Here is a 19329-nt window from a genome sequence, read left to right on the forward strand (position 1 = left end):
CAAAGGAATCAAAAGTACCATCCAATAATAAGAGGCTGACTCTGAGCAGATAGACATTATTTAAGGAGTAGTAGAAGGAGAAGAAACCACGTCACTGTGGCACTAATGTCACTGGAGCACTAATGTTAGGTAAACCTCAGTTTAGAGCACTCCTAAGAAATCTCCATAAATGTGAAATGAGGGTTGGTCACTTTCATTTCAACTCTAGGTTCAATACACACACACTAATCACTACCACTCCGGCTGTCGAGAAGTGAAGTATAGGGGTCTCCCTGGTGGTGCAGGCAGTTGAGCGTGCACTGTGAAGCTGTCTGCAGCCTCTGCAGTGAGGGCTCAATCCCCGCCGGCCCGGGAGAATCCCACATGGCGAGGCAGACCTCTCCTGTCTTGCCCGCTGCTCCGCTCAGCAGTGTACTTCGGTCCTTCTGCCTGCTCTGCTCCCCGCTCTGGCTCTGGTGAATTCTCTCACTCCCCTGCGCATCTGATTATACCCAGCGCTTGTATAAATAAATAAATAAATAAATCTAAAAAAAAAAAAAGCAATGGAATGTTTAAGAAATCTTAAAAAAATTAATAAAATAAAATAAACAAGTGAAATGTACTGTACTTTGCCTTAATAGTCCTAAAAATTAATGAATAGATGGAAATCCTGCCCATAAATTCATAGATTCTGAGAAATGTAATATACTAACCTATTCAAATAACTTGTTTCCACATTTGAGAAATTCTTCATAAATTTCATATTTTTTGCTCAATAAGATATATTGTTGAGCTCTATTCAAAAAGTGTCTTGATTCCTAATCTTTGATTCTATGTATAATAGAAAAAAATCATTATCAAGATAGCAAAACATTAAAATCTTGCTTTATATATACACTTGTCTAAAAATGTGGAATAAAAAAAAAAAAAACGGCATGCCTTGGTTTCATTATCTTATAGTAAAGCCTTACATGGAGGTAAGATGAGATTAATGGGAATATGAGTATCAGAGTTTTTACTTATTGAGATTCTTTTTGCTAAAAGTAAATACATGTACTGGGCCCCCCTGGTGGCGCAGGCAGTTGAGCGCAGTGCTGTAAAGCTGTCCGCAGCCTCTGTGGTGCCGGTTCGATCCCCACAGTCCGTGGAGATACCCACATAGCAAGCAGACCTCTCCTGTCTCGCCTGCTGCTCCCCTCAGCTGCGTGTTTCGGTCCGTCTGCCTGTTCTGGTCCCCGCTCTGTCTCTGGTGAATCCTCTCACCCTCCCGCACATCTGGCCTGTACCCCAGTTCTTGTATAAATATATCTTTTTTTTAAAAAAAGTAAATGCATGTACCAATAATAACAGAAAAGGCCTACTTCTGCCCTGTACAAGCATTGTAAATGCAAACTCAAGTGGTCTCTCTGGTCTATTATTTGAAAATATATCATAGGAGATCCTGCCATTCAATTTCTTAATTACATAATTCAGATTTGTCACATTTATATTTCAGAGCAGAGACTTTCAGATGAAATAAACTGAGTCTTCATTTACACATCACAGATGGGGAGGGTTAACGATAATAAAAATCACTTTTTTCCTTCACTCATCTTCATTTATGATCTTGTAATCTGGATACATAGGATTTTTTGCATTGACCTGAGAAAATCAATAAGTATGACAAATCACAATAATATTAAAGTCGATATGCAGCATGGCTGGAAAATATACAGTTTGACTTGACTGTCCCAGATGTAGAGTCAGTTTTGATTATGAACTCAACTTGCTTTTCCTAAATATCATCTCAACATATCATCAGCTCCCAGATGCAAAGAATTTCTCAATCATTTCTGAAAACCAAACTTCTGAAAGATAATATTAAATCATGAATACTTCAAAGAAGATCCTAAATCTTATGGGAAATCAGTTAGGTTAGTAACTAAAAATAGTATAAATCAGACAAATTGTTATAAATTGATTTTTAATAATGTTCTATTATAATCTAATGATAAAAAGAGCCATTGTATCACTATATTTAAATATATAGATATGCACATCACTATATTTAAATATATACATACATGCATACAAATATATACACACGTAGCTATTTTAGAGTATGTAAGTACATAGACACCTATACATTTACTTGTATATGCATACATATGTGTGTGGTATGTAGATTTGGTAACACACACATACATTCAGAATTTTCATTAATGTAAATGCAAATTACTACTGCAAAGAATAAAATAATATTCTCAGATGACCTAGAAGTATAGCAGCAATAAAAATTAAAATACTAAGTTCTATCTTTGGCCAGATGTTATATAAGCCCATTCACACAGTCTCCAACCCTTGCAATATTCTCACCAGCCTCTCTCTTTAAAGATGAAGGAATGGCTTTAGGAAGGTTTAAAAGTTTGGCCTGGATTGTTTAGTAAATACTAGAAGTATTCAATCTGAAATCTGTTTAGTTCTGTTTTTAATTCTAGTTTCATTTTTCTCTGCCCAAAATATACTTGTATCTGAAAATCATTTCACAATTCTAAAGCTATTCTAGAATATTTGAAAGTTGGTTTTTTAAAACATACTAATGTTTTAATAATTTCCAAATAAACTACACCATGCAAACTTGAAAAGAAAATGAAGATCATTTTTAATATACAGAAGACATTATAGTGTTATTTACATCAATTATTGGACAGATCAGTTCAATATAAACATTTATTTTAACAGTTTTGAATAAGAGCAAGTTGTGTCTACTTAGCCTGGTAGTGTATGTTACATTTACCATTAGTTAGATATGACTGAAATCCCTAGGATTCAGGACTACTTAACAAAAATGGATATACAAGATAAGATTTCTCCTAAGTATCCATTTCTCCCCAGGAAACTTACTTCCCATTCTTCTCTGCTGTCCTGGGAATGACAAGCATCCCTCTTGTTAATGTGTAATAGTGGATTAGAATGTCTACAAAATAGGCGGTTGGTGGATATACAGTTTAAAAGTCTTAGAGAATGGGTGGTGTCCAGATACTGAACAGTAAACAGAGATTGGCTATTGCCAACATCTTTGTGGATCCGGTCAATATAAACATAAACAACAGTGTGCTGGAAATCATCAACACTGAGCTGTAGCAGTGCTCAGGCAGAAATATTTCTAACTTTACATGGCACATATGTTTTTGAAGAAGTTTACATTTCCCTCATTACATATTCACCCTTTTTTGGATTTTTTACCAAACTTTCCTAGCTGACGGGTGTCTCATTATATGCCCCCATTTAAACATTTTCCATAATACATGAGCTTAATTAGAAGACATACAGTTTTAATAGCTGTAACATCAAGAAAATGATGTGTATATTTAAATATTACATAGAAATAGCTGGAAAATGTGTCTTTTGAACTATGCTCACTGTATCATGCCCCTTTCAATGACAGTAGGTATACCCTCCCTGGGGTCCTGGGGACTCTTGCTATGCACATTCTCTGTCACCTCCTGTGATAGTTACATAAATAACACCTCTCTTTCTTATAATCCCCCTTTCTTCATGCTAATTATCTTATGAACTGTATTACATTGAAAACAAAATACAACATATTCGGCAGCTAGTTCACCTGTTCGTGAGCATTAGCAAATGTTTACATTCAGCCTGGCCTCTTACAGAGTAAGGCAATAAAGAAGTGGGTTTTGATTGAATGGAAGCAGGGAAGTAAAAGGATATTTTGAAATCCAACTGCCTGCCAAAATAGGCCTGATGTCCAAAGCCATTAACATAGTATTTATATGCATGTGCAAACACATATATATGTGTATGTAATCATATGAATATGTGTACAGAGCAATATAATATTCTGTCATAAAAAAATACATAATATACCAGTTGTAGGTGGCTCAATGTTCATCTGAGCTTTTCTTTCCTCTTTTTCTAGCCTCCCACTCCCAGATTATGCATTAAATGAGTGCTTGGTATAAAACAGGTATTATTCAAAGTTTTTATATAATCTTTACAACAACTGTATAACAGATCTGTAGTCACCTCCATTCACAGATGAAATGGAGAAATGGAGTCATCCTGCACAAGAAAGCACAGTGGTGATAGGGAAGCTTAGAGGTAAGCTTGAACTTAGTTTCCAGAGCATAACCCATAGAAAACAGTAAATAATTGTGATTGATGGCATAAAAGTGCAATCTTAGTTATAGCAGTTTAGCACTGCATATACCGTAAATAAATGTAAAATATGCTGATAACTACAAGAACTTAAAGTATGATATAATTCTAAAAGATTCTAGGACCCAAATTGTGAAATAGCTTTATTTCAAAATAAAAATTTGGTTTCAGTGTTTCGTTTTCAATGTTTTAATAATACACTTCATAAAATAGTGTAGCACTAATATTTAATGAAACACTGTTCTTGAACTTGTTTTATCTATTTAATAGTTCTTACATGTTCAGTTTGCTCAGTCTCTAAAAGACAGATAGGCAGACAGATAGGTAAAGACAGATAAGAAGTTTTAAGAGGGAATGTTTTGAGGTATTTTATAAAGTCAGCAAATGTTATGTGTATGGTGTGTAAGATATATATGGTGTGTATATATATATATGTAATAAGAAATTAAAGGAGTAGAAAATGTAAAATCTCCCAAATCATAAAGATTTCTATATAACTATATTGAACACAAATGATATTTTATAGACAAATCACATAGAATTCTCCTTCCAATTAAATAGAGTGTATATTGAGTGTTGAAAAGAAAATTCTATTAACTGTTTTAACATGATTTGCAAAAGCAATTTTTCAGGTTCTGCACTATAAATAATAGTTTATAAACTAAATTGTGACATGTCTACCTGTTAGGGAACAATGGAAGAATAAGATTTTTTAAGTTTTCATTAATCATATATTTGAAAGTTATAATCCAGCTTACTAGACCAAAGTTGAAATAAAAATACCAAATTTTACTTTCTGTGGAGCATCATTTTAGGTTAACATTACCTGAAGGTCAAAAGCACAAATATTTTTACAGGTATTTTACAAAAGGCATGTCACACATTACATATTTAATCACAATTCTAACCCTGAATTATTTTAAAGGGCTCTGCTACCAAGCTGAACTGTAAGAGACTGGTTTCCTATTAGAAAGGGGAAAAAATGCATAATTAATGCTGTCTTTGTAGACAAATAATTGCTTGTAAAATACATTTTTTAATCATATTTCAGAAATTAGGGTTTTTTTTCTTTTTTTAGTTTGGGAGGGTCTGTTTTGTTTTGTGTGTGTTGTTTTGTTTTGTTTTTTGTCTTGTTCAATTAGACTTTTTAGAGCTGAGAGGACAGTCAAGTATTTAAGGAAATATTTTTCACCCATTGGATTCAGCAGAAGGGTGCCACCTGGTGGAAGCATGGGCAAATTCCAAACCAGGTCTGACTACCAAAAAAGCACTCCTTTAACAAACCTTGAAAATCTCATTATCAAGAGAAAATGACACAAATATTTTACAAGTTCTTGTGCACTTATTCAGAACCAAGGCCTCTCTGGTTCTTTTCACATTATTTCAATTAGTAAAAGAGAGATTAAGTTACTTTTAAAATTTCAAAAAGTATTTACATTGGTAGTTAAAATTTTACAAAAAGTCATCCTTCATTTTACATTGTCGGTGCATTTATACCCACACACACTAGTAGCAATTGATTTGCACTCTACTAACAGGAATGTGTTTAACTGTGGTTGTGCAGTAATTAGGGGATAGGTGACTTCTATGAACTTAAATGTCATAGACAAGAGTTCAGTCTCAGCTCCATCATTTATGAAGCCAAGCTTGGTCAAGCTGCTTAATTGCTTTAATCTGTGTATTCTCATCTCTAAAATGGGACTAACAATAGGACCAAACTCAAAAAGTTACTTTGAAGTTCAAGTAGAAAAAGGCATTCAGCAATTACTACCTTATTACCTTACTACCAAGGAAGTACTTTGCACATGTCAAGCTTTCAGGAAGTGATTTTTTTAAAAAACAACAATAAGTTACAATTAGCCACTCTAGATTTTGGATCCCATCAAAACAAAGTGAGATATTGATCATGTTAAGTGGGAGTGACTATAATAACCCATATCAATGCATTTATTTTTAGACATTTTATGAATTAGAAGTTTTATGAAACAGCAAAAATGACTGTCATAAACATTTAATCAATGCAACTTGAAAGGAAAGACTAAGATGGCAAAAATACGTCTAGTGATTGAGAATATTAATAAAAGCATGCGGACCTTGATGTTCTTACTGCTGCTGCTCCCTCCCTAGGGAAGGGAACTCTGGCCATGGCACCTGTACCAGCAGACAGTAACAGATAAGATGAAACAGGGAGGTCAAGTTCTCCAAAGACCCATAACAATAGCCAAATTACATGGTTCATAACCATTTCACCCAGAGGAAAGACTATGGTCTTCTACTGTGCTACAAGTGGAAAAGGTATCTGATAGCCTCAGGATAAGGCATCTTTGAGATTTCATAAAAATCTCTACTGTGAAAAATGGAAGACCTTTCTAGAAACATTCAAAAGCTTAAATCACTCAAAATCAATACACAGTGAGTTATTAGTTGGAACATGTTCCCCATTTAACCATTAAGTAGGACTTCATGTAGCTACATTTTTATTTAAATTTGTGATTTTCAGAAATATTACAGAAACCTGAACAATCAATCATGTATATATGGAGGTACTATGTATAATTCCACATGAGAGTTATGCGACAATTTCAAAATTAAATTATAATGACTAATAACACTAATAAAAACTTAGTAATCTTACCTCAAATAGTTTCAGCACTCACAGCAACTGCCCTGATGATCTAGTTATCATTGCATATGCCAAGTTTTGAACAAAGAATATACAAGATAGTTATTTCTGAGAGTGCTTGGAAAACCCTCAATGGGATGCTGCCATGTATATTTCAATCTGACTTTCCTTTCCCTTGCATTAAAATCAATCCCTTTCATTTTAACTCATGCATAATACGCATACCAGTGACATTTTAAAATCATGTAAATACTCAGAAAGGCACTTTAAAAAACTCAATTAAAACAAGAGTTCTGCAAATGGCCACTCCCTGAATATTTGAAGTGGTCATAAACAAAAAATGCATGCTAACAAGAAAAACAGATTCAAGATTGAATCTATCTCTTCATATGAATTTTAAGTATCAGATTAGTCCTGACAAAGGATTTGCTGCTGCGCATAGACAGTTTATCCACTATTTACATATACATTCCAGTTTCTTGTGCTCTGTTCCTTGTCTTCCTCCCCACCTCCAGCATCACTGAACTGTTTGCAGCACCTCGAGTAACCGGCTGGTGTCACAGGTTTGTGAGCAAAGATTTCATGTGGGGACTCTCACCTGACTAATCATTCTTATTGGTAGCATCATTCCAAGAGCAGTAGAGAGGCTCAGTGGCTTGTTAATGAAATTTAAGAGCTGTCAACCTGAAAGAGGATGTTAAATCCATGCTTCTCTCCTGAAATTATTTTTGTAATCTGCTATCCAATTGCTATTTGTGCTGAGTGTTGGAGGGAGATAGGGAAAAGAGATATAAATGTAAGGGACACATAATATAGCATACATGTTTTAACATTTCCATACTGAAGACTGGGAGCAAAGAGGATGGTTTAAGAAAACAACTGCTTTGTAAACACTGCAATATTCACTCCAGTAAATGGAGGGGAAGCTTTAAGGCATTGAGCAATCCCCACCACCTGTGTGAAACATGTGCAGAGAAGGGGAGGGAAGGGAAGATGGGAGAGACCACAAGCTAGAGAGATGACCAAGACTAGAATATTAATAGCAGAAGTGCTGGCATCTCCTCCAGTGCCTCACTACCACTTCTGGGCTATTTGAAAAGCTCCCCATCACAGGCTCCTAGATGCTTAGAATAGCAAGATTGGACAAGCTACCTGCACCCCCTTCACCCTATTTCTACCGATGGGAGTGTCTCTGCCAGAATTGGGTCCAGGTCCTTCAATACTGGGCTGGGGCAAATAACTCATCACTGGTTACCCTGCAATAGATCCTCCAGTCCCATTGTTACATGCTGACCTAAGGGTAGCCTGCTGGGCTCAGAGTCTCTAATTGATGTTAAAGCGACAGCCAGTCCTTCACCGCCTCTCTCCTCTTCACCCAGGCACCTCCATGCTCCTCACCATACAACTTTGGGAAAAGGCAACACCAAACTCACAAGTCATCCCAATTTCAGGGACAGAGATGAGCTAGAGGGGCCCCTTATGGTTATGCTCCAGATCCTAAAGACCGAAATTAAAAAAAAAAAAAAAAAAAAAAAGGTGGCAGCTTCACAAAGACGAAAAAGGAAGAGAAATAACCCTCAGCCAGCACAGGGCACCTCATCTCTGCAGACACAACCCATGTGGGTTCAAAAAAATCACTAAAGCCAGTATCTGCTCAGCTCCCCGTAACAATTAATGCCTTTTTGTTCCCCAAGCTGCGTTCCATTCAGCAGACCAGAGACGCTTGTTACACCCTCTCCCCCACTAAGATTCCCCGTCCCGGTCTTCTCATAAAAAAAGAATGGGAAGGGAAAACTCCGCCGGCCTAGAGGTCATTGGCGTGCACGGCGAGCTCTGGACAGCGCTCCGCTCAGATACGTGCACCGCGGGCTCCAGCCCGGCAAGTGGGCGCCTCCAGGAGCGCAGCGATGCCTCCAACGTGCATTAAGCAGGCACGAGGCCCCCTTCCTGCACCCAGACCACCGCTCCCTCAGCGATCCGCCCTCCGGGGCTCCCCGGGGCACCCCAGGCTTTACCTCTCTGCCCCCTTCCCCGCGGCTCTCCGCGGTGCGCATCCTCTCGCCCGGCCCCAGAGCGAACTCAGACGCTCCAACTTCCTGCGGAGTCCATGGAGGAGCCGAGGGGAGCCGGGAACTGGGGCGGAGGAGGGTGGGGACAGGGAGGCGCGGGGGCCGAGCCGGGGAGGAGCGGCGGGGGCGCAGGAGCTGGAGCCTCCCTTCCCGGGAGGGCCTGGCGGCCGCGGCCAACTCTCACCTGGTCCGCGGGCTGCGCCTGGCTCGCTCTGGCCCCCGAGGGGGGCTGCTGCTCCTGCTTCATGGCTGTCATCGCCGGCGGCCCGCGCGGGCGCGCACTTGCTCGCGGGCACTTCAGAGTAGGGGACCGTCCCTTGGCCGCGATCGCATGTCACAGGCGCCCGGCGCGCTCCGAATTGGCGGAGGGAAAAGCGGCAGCGACGGGGTGGGGGGAGGGGAGCGGCTGGGAGGGGGGAGCAGGAGAGGCGCCCGGCAGGCTCCCCTCTCAAGACCCCTCCTTCGCCGTCCGCAGACCCTCAACTCCCCGCTCCCCCCGCGCGCCTCCACCCCAAAGCGAGGGGCGCCTCCGAGCCCGGACGCGACCGAGTGGCAAGTTAGTGGCGCGGCGAGCGGCGGGGGAGCCGCACCTGACCGCGCTCGAGCGTCGTCTGGCCGTGCGGGAGAAGCCGGGCTGGCATTCTACTGCAGTCCGCGCCCCCCGCCCGCCCCCGGGGACTCCCCGCGCCGCGCTCAGCGCGCCAGGTGGAGCAGCCGGGCGCCGCGCCTCGGCATCTCCCGAGCAACCGCAACGCGGGAGAGAGCGCGGCGCCGCTCGCCGGCCCCCGACACGCGCGGCCGAGGCTGCCGGGCTCCCTGGGCCCCCTCACTCACCCCTGCCCGCCCCCCGCAGGCTTCTGCTAAAACCCGGAGAAGCGGAGCGCGCCCGAGCGAAGCCCTCGGTGGCTCCAGCGCTGCCACTGGGCATGCTCCGGTGCTCTGCGAAGGTTGGCGGCAGTGGGGGGCTGGGGGTCAGGAGACCCACTGGGGTCCTCAGCACCTGTCAGGACCTGGGAAGTAGCCCCAGATTATGACCCGAGGCTCTGAACCTCCCGATTTGGAGCAGTGGACACCCTTTAGTCTCCAGCCTGATTCCCCTGCTAACTGCCTGCTGAATGCCAGTGAATTCCTAACGGTTGGCTAATAACACTAACGTTGGTAATCTGGTAATCACTTTTTTTTTTTTTGTTTCCTTTTCCCGGACACTTAGAAAATCCCTCTCCAGCTTTCCTTTTGCCCCACACAACCTTTTCCCAATTCAAGTTTGCGTATTGAGCATCCTTTGTCAAACACTACAAGACTTGGGAAGCTTGCAGGGAGAACAGACTAAACAGCAAGTTAAATCTACCAAATTCCCTGCTTGTGTAAAGTTCATGTTATAGTGTGGGTGCAATGAGGCTGGAATAGATACTAATCAATTAGTCAATGTAGCCTCTGGAAAGTTGAATTCACATGAGCATAATTGACCAAGCAAGCAAGGCCCACCAGTTTCATCCAGAATCACTAGCATCTGAAGGGTAAAAAAGAGTTGCCCAAAGCAGATTAGAAACAAGCAGTCTCAGGTTTCAGGCACTGGTTGATGGAGTTGGTCTTCAGAGAAAAGACAGAAGGGAGTTAAATATCCAGATGTCAGGGACTCATAATGCCAGTTGTGAGGAGGTTCCAGCAGATAGGACAGAGAACATGAATTACTGAAGGAGTGGCCTTGGGTTTGTTTTTATGGATTTAGGATTGACTTCTTGTGAGAGTTACTCTGCCACTTGTTAGCCCTGGGACAGTTTGTAGGATTGTAGGAATTGTGCTCTTGCCATGTTCATTCCTAAAATGTGAATTGCCACATTTGTCCCAAACATTAATGCTAACAATATCTCCCTTTAAACAAATCAGTGACAACTAGATTTCTTTAGAGAGTAAAATATATAATAGCTTTATCCATAAATGTAGGATTTTGATTGAAGAGAAAGGCTGTTTTTCAAAAATCTCAGAAGGAGAAAGACAAATACCATATGATTTCACTAACATGTGGAATATAGAGAAACAAAGCAGAGGAGTAGTCAAAACTAAACCCAAATAATCCCTTGAAATCTGACTGCAGAATTGAGGCTACCAAGAAGGAGGGTGTGGGTGAGGCGGGTGGGTGTGATGTGGTAACATACATCTGAAGAGGTGTGAACCTGTACCTCTTAATCTTATAGTGCTATAAACCACTTTTACCTCAATAAAAAATATAAATAATAAAAAGAAAAAAAAAAGGTACCCATGCCAATTATGAGTGACCTATAATAGTGTGCTGGTTCATTTCAATAGAAACGTTTTGATAGAAATAACTTTGCTAGTTGTAAAAGTGTAAAACACATTTTTAAAATGAAACACTGATAAAATAGCTATTGGATAGTTTATCCAGTAAATCTTAGAATCCAGATTTTCCCTCACAAGTAATTTTTTGGGGAGAAATGAATCTACATTATTCAAAAAATGTTCTATCTTTACATTTTGTTCTTCTGTTCATTATTTTAGTGTATTCATCCTTTGAATGTGTTTCCATTTTGGACAATTGACTTGACTTGAAAGAATTGATGTGCAAAGACTGCTAGCAATTTTGAACAAGTATAGAGGAGAGGGAATTATCCTCATCCTATTTAAAATTACTTATTTGATTGAATTCAACTATTCAACTTACAACTATTTTCAGTATTCAGTATAAAATCAACTTTAGTTACAAATCAAGATATTAGTTGCTATGTGTTTCATGTATAATGTGTATATTTGGGGATCATAGATTTTAAACAAAATCTTAGTTCAGTCTATCTTTTGGTGTGGGCTGTTATTTTATCTAAGCTAAGAACATTATTTTATAGCTATTAGGGAGCTGACTTAGGGGCACTAATAAAAACTTAACCAACTCTTGTCTTAGCTCGTAGAGATATGGCCAAGGTGAAATCTGTTATCTCCTGCATTGGTTCCTTACCTAGTAAAATTAAGAAGTTTAGACTAAGAGACCAGTAAGATTCCTAATTTCTCTAAATTTCCATGATTTTATAAATCAAAAGACTATCACAGAATGTTAATATGTATAAAATTCAGTGGGGGAATCAATTAAGTGCTTAGTAAAAAGTTTATTACTTCATAATAGATCCTTAATAGCCACAAACTTCCCCATGCTCTTGAGTTACACATATTTTATGTTCTCAGAAAATTATAATTTTTTTTCTGAGTATCATTTCTGCAAATTAAATACCTCTCACAAAAAAAGCTTTTGAGTGACTTACAACGTATTGATGAGTACTTTTTTGAGGACAACCATACATTCTATAACATTCATACAATGGTAAAGGAAATTTTCCTGTTGTTTTAATGGAATGGAATCAGACTCACATAACTGCAAAAGACTGGGAGAAACTCCCTGACAAAACTTCTATTTGGAGTTGCAACATGGGGCTGTATTATTCAAGAAGATTTCTAAAATTCAGATTCCACAACTAACTTTCAAAAATTCTATTGCCTCAAATTCTAGATTCAGGATAGACATAACCCACCATGTCACTCTGCATTATTTTTAATCACACTTCTTGAAGTCATTAAATCTTTCTCATTGACAACACTGTGAATATCCACAGTGTCTTTCCTTCCTTGGTAGATTATTTAAAAGTATGGTGCCAAAGCAATATATCTTGTTTTACCTAGAATTAGTAATATAATAAATGAACATAGGTTATAAGATTTAAATAATAATTAGGTTCAGGGCCTCCCTGGTGGCACAAGAGGTTAAGCACCCCACTATGAAGCAATCCGCACAAGTTCAAGCCCAGGCCCCCCAGGGAACAACCCGCATGGCACAGCAGAACTTTCCTGTCTTGCCCGCTGCATCCCTCAGCAGTGTATTTTATAGTCAGTCTGCCTGTTCCCCACTATGTCCCCACTCTGTCTCTGGTGAATCCTCTCACCCCTACCCCCTGCACCTCTGGCCTGTACCCCAACTCTTATATGCATAAATAAATAAATCTTTTAAAAAATATTTAAGTTCATCCAAGATTATCTTTAAAATATGTGTACATTAGTGGCAACATAGGTTGTTCAGAAACATTCAAATCACATGTGCAGTATTCAGTCTTCCATATCAAATAACAGACCCAGGACTAAAGGACCCAAATTTACTGTAACAATACCAGTAACAAGGCCTGCTAAACACTAATATGTTAAAGAACAGAAGGCCCTTGGACTTTGTGAAGCCGGGTAGTCTTTAAAGACAAATCATTCAGTTTCATATAAATTAGATAAAGTAAACAGGACACTATGAGCAGCTAGTTGCTTGAAATCTCTTCCTACTTTAGCCTTCTTTTCTCTGTCCTCCCTGAGGCAAATCTGCAGTGTCATGTACAGGCCACCTTGATGGGGATTTCCCTGCATTATCCAGTCCTCTATTGAGTGTCTGTAATGAACACAGCATCAGGAAGACAGAGTTCATGAGCTGTGCCTTCAGAGACCTGGCCTGAAATGTGCCCAATTAGCTTTCCGCAGATCAAGAAATAGCTTTAGTTCACATCTCCTGCTATCATTTTGTTTCGATTTATAAATCACCTCTACTCACCTCAATCGGCTTCTTGAATTCTCCACAGTACATATCATGTCTCTGGGCAGAAAACCAGTATGCTGAGCAATCCTTAGAAACCAACTATATTTTAGAAGCCTGAATCAGTAAAACAACACAGTTTTTTTAAAGAGAAAAGAAAGATTAAAGCCACTACATATTTAACTGATATCCATGTATACTACCAATACTTTTCTGCGTTTCTTTTGGTGATAATTTAACTGAACATTTTGTGAGTCTCTGTCTATGACAGGAATACTTTCCTGTTGTAAAAATTCATAGCCCAATTATGATCTCTGGTGGAAGCAGACAGAGTTGCAATATCCTGAGAGTCATTCTTGATGCTCACTGGAGACCTGAAGATATTGACAAACCACTCATTCATACTGAGCTTCAGTGCTGCAGTGTCTCCTTAGTTATTTATATACTTCACATCTTTATCTGAGAGTCTTTATAATGACACATAGGAAAACATTAAGACAGAAAAACAATGTATATAATTTTCCCACATAAAGTTTTCTACCCATATGTATAGCTAAATCGTAACATCAAAACAACTAGAGAATGTGAAAAAATTACCTATCATTATTACGTTTATCCACTCGATGTTTGACAAGGGGAATTTATTGATGTAATTTTCTTAAAGAGAAATTGTTAAAGAATATGTTGACATAGTAAAAAAGATCATATTTTGGTCATATGTTGGCTAATTTTTTTTAATGAAGTTAAATTTTCTGGATCAGATTCTGTCTAGAAATTACAGAAAGACTGTCAGATGTGGAAGAATATTCAGAAACACTGGAATAACATTTTTCTTTTCAAATGATGAGTCTACATTTGATGAATAAATTTCTCTGAATCTGTTATTTCTCATTTTTACAACCAAGACTAGATTTCCCAATGATTCAAAATAATCTCTTCAACTTTGTCCTTTGAAGTAAAGTACATTATTACTGAATCTTCTCTTACATTCAGATTTCATAGAGGTGATTTACTTATATAATTGTTAGAAGACCACAAAGCATATTTTCCTTTCTGGGAAAATATTATGAATTGAAAGTGAAAACTAATGGAGGACAAGAATAGAAAAACAAACAAACAAACAAACAAAACAACTGGAAAGGAGGTGTCACAAGACCAGAAACCTGGCTCACAAGGAGGTGGGGATAGAAGAGATTAGCAAAGCCAGTGACACAGCTATGGAAACCAAGATCCTTAGGCACAGAGGACACAATTATGGAAACTAAGATTCTTACCCAAGAACTATGATCCTTTGACATGGACACCTAGTTGAACACCACAGAGTGAAGCTGACAGCAGCCTCTGCAGGAGGGTTTGAATTCTGGCCAGCCAGGGAGATTCCCACATGGTGCAGCAAACCTCTCCTGCCTAGCCTGCTGCTCCCCCCCAGCAGTGTATTTCGGTCTGTCTGCCAGATCTGTTCCCCACTCTGTCTCTGGTGAATTCCCTCACCCTCCCACTTCTCTGACTATACCCTAATTCTTGTATAAATAAATAAATCTAAAAAAAAAAAAAAATCCAAGCAGGTATCAGCCTGTTGTCTAGAGCACAGGCCAAAAGGTAAAGATATGGAGATTGAGCCCAATAGACCCCAAAGGTAAAGATATGGAGATGAGGCCCATTGTGGAATCTCAGGTCCCTTTCAGATTCTGCAAAGTTATCCAAAATTAGCAACCAGGGCCTCCCCAGTGGCACAGCCATTGAGTGCTGGGTTGCAAAGCTGCCCACAGCCTCTGAGGCACTGGTTCGATCCCCGGCCGCTCCCCGGCCACCAGAGGAGGGTCCCACATGGCGCGCAGACCTCTCCGGCCGCCCGCTGCTCCCCTCAGCAGTGTACTTCGGTCCTTCTGCCTGCTCTGCACCCCGCTCTGGCTCTGGTGAATTCTCTCACACTCCAGCGCTTCTGACTGTACCCAGTGCTTGTACGAATAAATAAATAAATAAATAAATCTTTAAAAAAAAAACAAAACAAAATTAGCAACCAGCTGATGGCCCACAGGGAGTGAGCCCCTCCCAAACAGAAGACTCTATCAGTTCAGTGTCTGCACAAGCAGACAGGGCAGCACTCCATCTGCAGTGAGATATTAACTAATATTTGGAGAAAAGGGAAGCTTTCTATTTTTTTAATAAAAATTTGATCATGCTTAATTTATTTTTAATTTAGTACTGGATTCAGACTCCCCATCAATATTTTTTTCTTGAAAAGAAGAGATAACCTAAAACTTAGGAGAAATGGCTCCAGAGTATCCATTGACATTAAAGGACTCCTGGAATTTTTTTCCACCAATTGACTTTCTACCACTGAGAATTATTCTTCTACCATTTCCAATGAAATTTGAGCTAAGTCCTTGAATTCATAGCAAATCTTTTCCACACAAGGAGCCATATACTTAGATACAAATGTAGTTTCCGAATACCGTGGGATGTGACCTCTATTGAAATGAGATATGTTAAAATAAATCTCCATTTCAGAGCATTGGTTAACTTGTTTAATCTTTTAGCCCAGATGAGTTGATTGTTATCTCTTCTATCTGCCATCTATTTATAGCTCCTTGCAAGAATAGAGTCTCTCAAAAATCTATCTGTAAGACTAAATATTTACTAAAATCATTTATCTTTTTTTTTAAGATTTATTTATTTATACAAGAACCCGGAGCACAGGCCAGGGGTGCAGGAGGTGAGAGGATTCACCAGAAGCAGAGCGGGGAACAGAACAGGCAGACTGACTGAAATGCACTGCTGAGGGGAGCAGCGGGCGAGACAAGAGAGGTTTGCCTCACCATGTACAAGTTTACTTTTTCCTGTAATAACAGTTTTGCACTTAAGAATTAGTAGGTATCAGTAGAGAGACTCAGTAACAAATATCACATTATATACAAATCAATGATTAGAAAAATACACTTTAATTAGATATTTTATTGAGTCATCAGTGTTTTTATGATCGTTTTATCCTAGTTGACAGGACATCAAAATAGCTTCACATGATGGATGAGCAACACTCTTCAGCAGGCACTGACCCCTCACCATTAAGGAGCAATTTACTTACTTTTTCATCTTCCCCAATGCAACTGATTGTTAGGGGGTAAGGATGTTCTGAGCTAATCCCATACAGGCTTTGTGGACTCCACCCCCACTCCAGACCAAAGCCATAAGGACATTGGGAAAGACAAATCCCGTCACCACCAAAGGGAAGGTGGTAGGGACCGGAGGGTGGAGTTAAGCAGCCAGGTCTCGCTCTCCTCCAGGCTTCGTGGCTCCTGGCTTGCGGCCAGCTCTGAGAGTGCCATTTGGGATTCCTGATCGGGATTGGGTAGGACACATTTAAAACTCTGTCTCCCACTTATCTCCCTGAGTTGTACATTTCCTCATTTGCCCTTCCCTTGTAAATAAACCTTTTCTAAACCTTTCCCATGTGCCTGCAGTAGAGTATTGATAAGTCCTTTTAAGCACGCGGGTGAGGACCCACAGTCAGGCACCCCGTTTTGTATCAGGGCTGCCCTATAACATGATCAATTATCTTATCCTGATTCAAGTTCATGGGAATTCTGTCCACTAATTCTTCTTATAATGTATATGTCACTACTAATTTATATTTTTTTATCATATTATAGCTTCTTCAGCATCCTAATTGTGATAGCTTTCCTACTATTATAAATTAAAGATTTTATTTTGTACTTCAAAAAAATTGAGATATAATTTACATATAGAATCTTTGTTTCAGGTATAAAGCATAATGATTCAATATTATGTGCAAATGTGAAATGATCACCACAATAGCTCTAGTTCTGTTATGAGATCTTTAAGAACTATTCTTTCAGCAATTTTCAAATAAACTATACAGTATTATTAATTATAGTCACCATGCTTCTCCAGGACTTATACATTTAGTTTTAACCACCTTTAGCCATTTCACCCAGCTATTTTGGAAATCAGTGATCTGTATCTATGAATTTGGGAGTTGTTTTTTAGATCCACACATAAGTGACATAATACCATATTTTTCTTTGACTTAATTCACTTAACAAAATGCCTTTAAAGTCCACTCATGTATTCACAAATGGCAGAATTTCCTGAATTTTTACGGCTAAATAATATTCCTTTGGATGCACTCACTCCCTCTCTCGATTGATCCATAGATAGATAGAGAGATAGATAGATAGATAGATAGATAGATAGATAGATAGATAGATAGATGGATGGATAGATAGATAGATAGATAGATAGATAGATAGATAGATAGATAGATAGATTATATTGCATGTTCATCTAGTCACCCATCAATGGGCACTTAGGTTGTTGCCACATCTTGACTATTATAATAGTTAAGGAGGTATCAGTTAAGGGTCTATCTTAATCCTAGCTTACATTGGGCAGCTCTTGGATAAAAAGACAAAATGTACTTTTTTTTAGATGTAAGAAAAGTTTATTAAGAAGTAAAGGAACAGAAATAAAGATGGATTCCCAGGCCAGTGGAACGAGGCCAGGGAGGGGCAAGGAAACCCCACTTCTAAAAAATAGTCCTCTCCTCACCACATCAGTACTAAGCCCTATCCAAATACCCTAAGAACATTTAACAAAAAATTGAATAAAGCCACTCAGGGGAACCATCCTTTCTTTCTATTTCTTAGAATATTTCAATTTTCTCTATTTAACATGTAGGAATTACATAATCTTGATATTCCTCTGAGCCACTGATGCTAGATAATGCTAAGGACACAGCTGGTATTTCTTGGTTCCAAGATTAGGCAAAAGCTAGATAAACTTGAAATTTTCCAATGCAAATGAGCCAAAACTATGTGTCATAAAATAGTGAATCTCCAGTGCTGGAGAACTCACAGGGGAAAATGAATTTGGAGATAAGAGTTATATTGGCAATGTCACTTCTAATTTATTCTATTTTCCCACTAATACAGAAAGAATATACTGAAATTGAGGAAGAGGGAACTCTGATAAAGATATTTTGAAACTGAATAAGATGTTTGATTGTTTTAAAGGTATCTAAAACTCCTATAGCTTGCCCACATTATGCAAAAATTATCACAAGATCAATAGAATTTTGGAATTTTCAAAGCATAGTTATTTTTTGCTTTGTCTTCTCTAAATATACTTTAAATAAGTTAGTTTTTTATATTATCATTTATTAGTAGATTTTTTATATTATCATTTGCTTATAGAAGAAAAAAATGGACTTCCATTTAAAATAATACAAATTAGTATCATTTTGTGACAGAAAGGGGAAAAAAGATAACCATCCGCCCCCAAATCCCATGTTACTCAATAGAATTTTAGAGTATAACCATATTATAGCATACTGAAGTTGATGTTTAAGAAAATTAAAATCAAGTCTGGTATACTTTCTTTAAAAGACAGTGTTATTTGGGCAAAAGGATTATAGTAAGTTAACACAGGTTTAGACTACAGAGAGAACTAGATACCAAAACCAAAGCACAATATTTACAACAAATCTAGATATCTATAAAACCCTTGATGGTGAAAGTCACAGAGTCTGCGTGTGCTGGTATCTATGTGGGAGAAAGCAAAGAGAAGCAGTAAATGACAAACCTGTCAATCCAAAACTATTCAGAGAAAACCCCACAATAATTGATGAATCTTTAACAGAAAGTGCAATGCGCCAAATAAGAATAGCCAGTGAATCTAGGAAAGGTTTTGTGCATTTCAAAAGTGAATCAAAGGGTTTCTTTGGGGGAGTCATTGATCTCTCACATTTGTTTGTCCTATTAGCAAGAAACTTTTTTATTCTGGTATATCTTAAAGGATATATGCATAGCACTTATCCTAGAAAAAAAGAAACAGTGTCTCACTCTGGAGTAAAGAGAAAGTCTGTTTACAGTCTTGGAAAATGGTCATTGTGTCCCCTCTGAAGCAAAAGA

General features: G+C 38.8%; 1 protein-coding gene across 5 annotated transcripts in view; it reads right to left on the reverse strand.

The window, feature by feature from the left end:
* DPP10 (dipeptidyl peptidase like 10) overlaps positions 1-19329 on the reverse strand; it is a gene marked incomplete at both ends in the record, with an annotated part of 1271390 nt that overhangs the window by 544410 nt on the left and 707651 nt on the right. For 2 of the 5 annotated variants that reach the window (XM_084246027.1, XM_084246026.1), the window contains one exon: positions 8776-8814. The exons of 2 other annotated variants lie outside the window; for them this stretch is intronic. In XM_084246027.1, the coding sequence (XP_084102153.1) occupies positions 8776-8814 (39 nt within the window). Of the gene's footprint in view, positions 1-8775; positions 8815-9013; positions 9086-19329 lie in introns of those variants that run through there. One more of the 5 variants, XM_084246023.1, reaches the window with a different exon arrangement.

The sequence above is a fragment of the Talpa europaea genome (genome assembly GCF_964194135.1).
Source record: "Talpa europaea genome assembly, chromosome: 1".
Taxonomy (NCBI): Eukaryota; Metazoa; Chordata; class Mammalia; order Eulipotyphla; family Talpidae; genus Talpa; species Talpa europaea.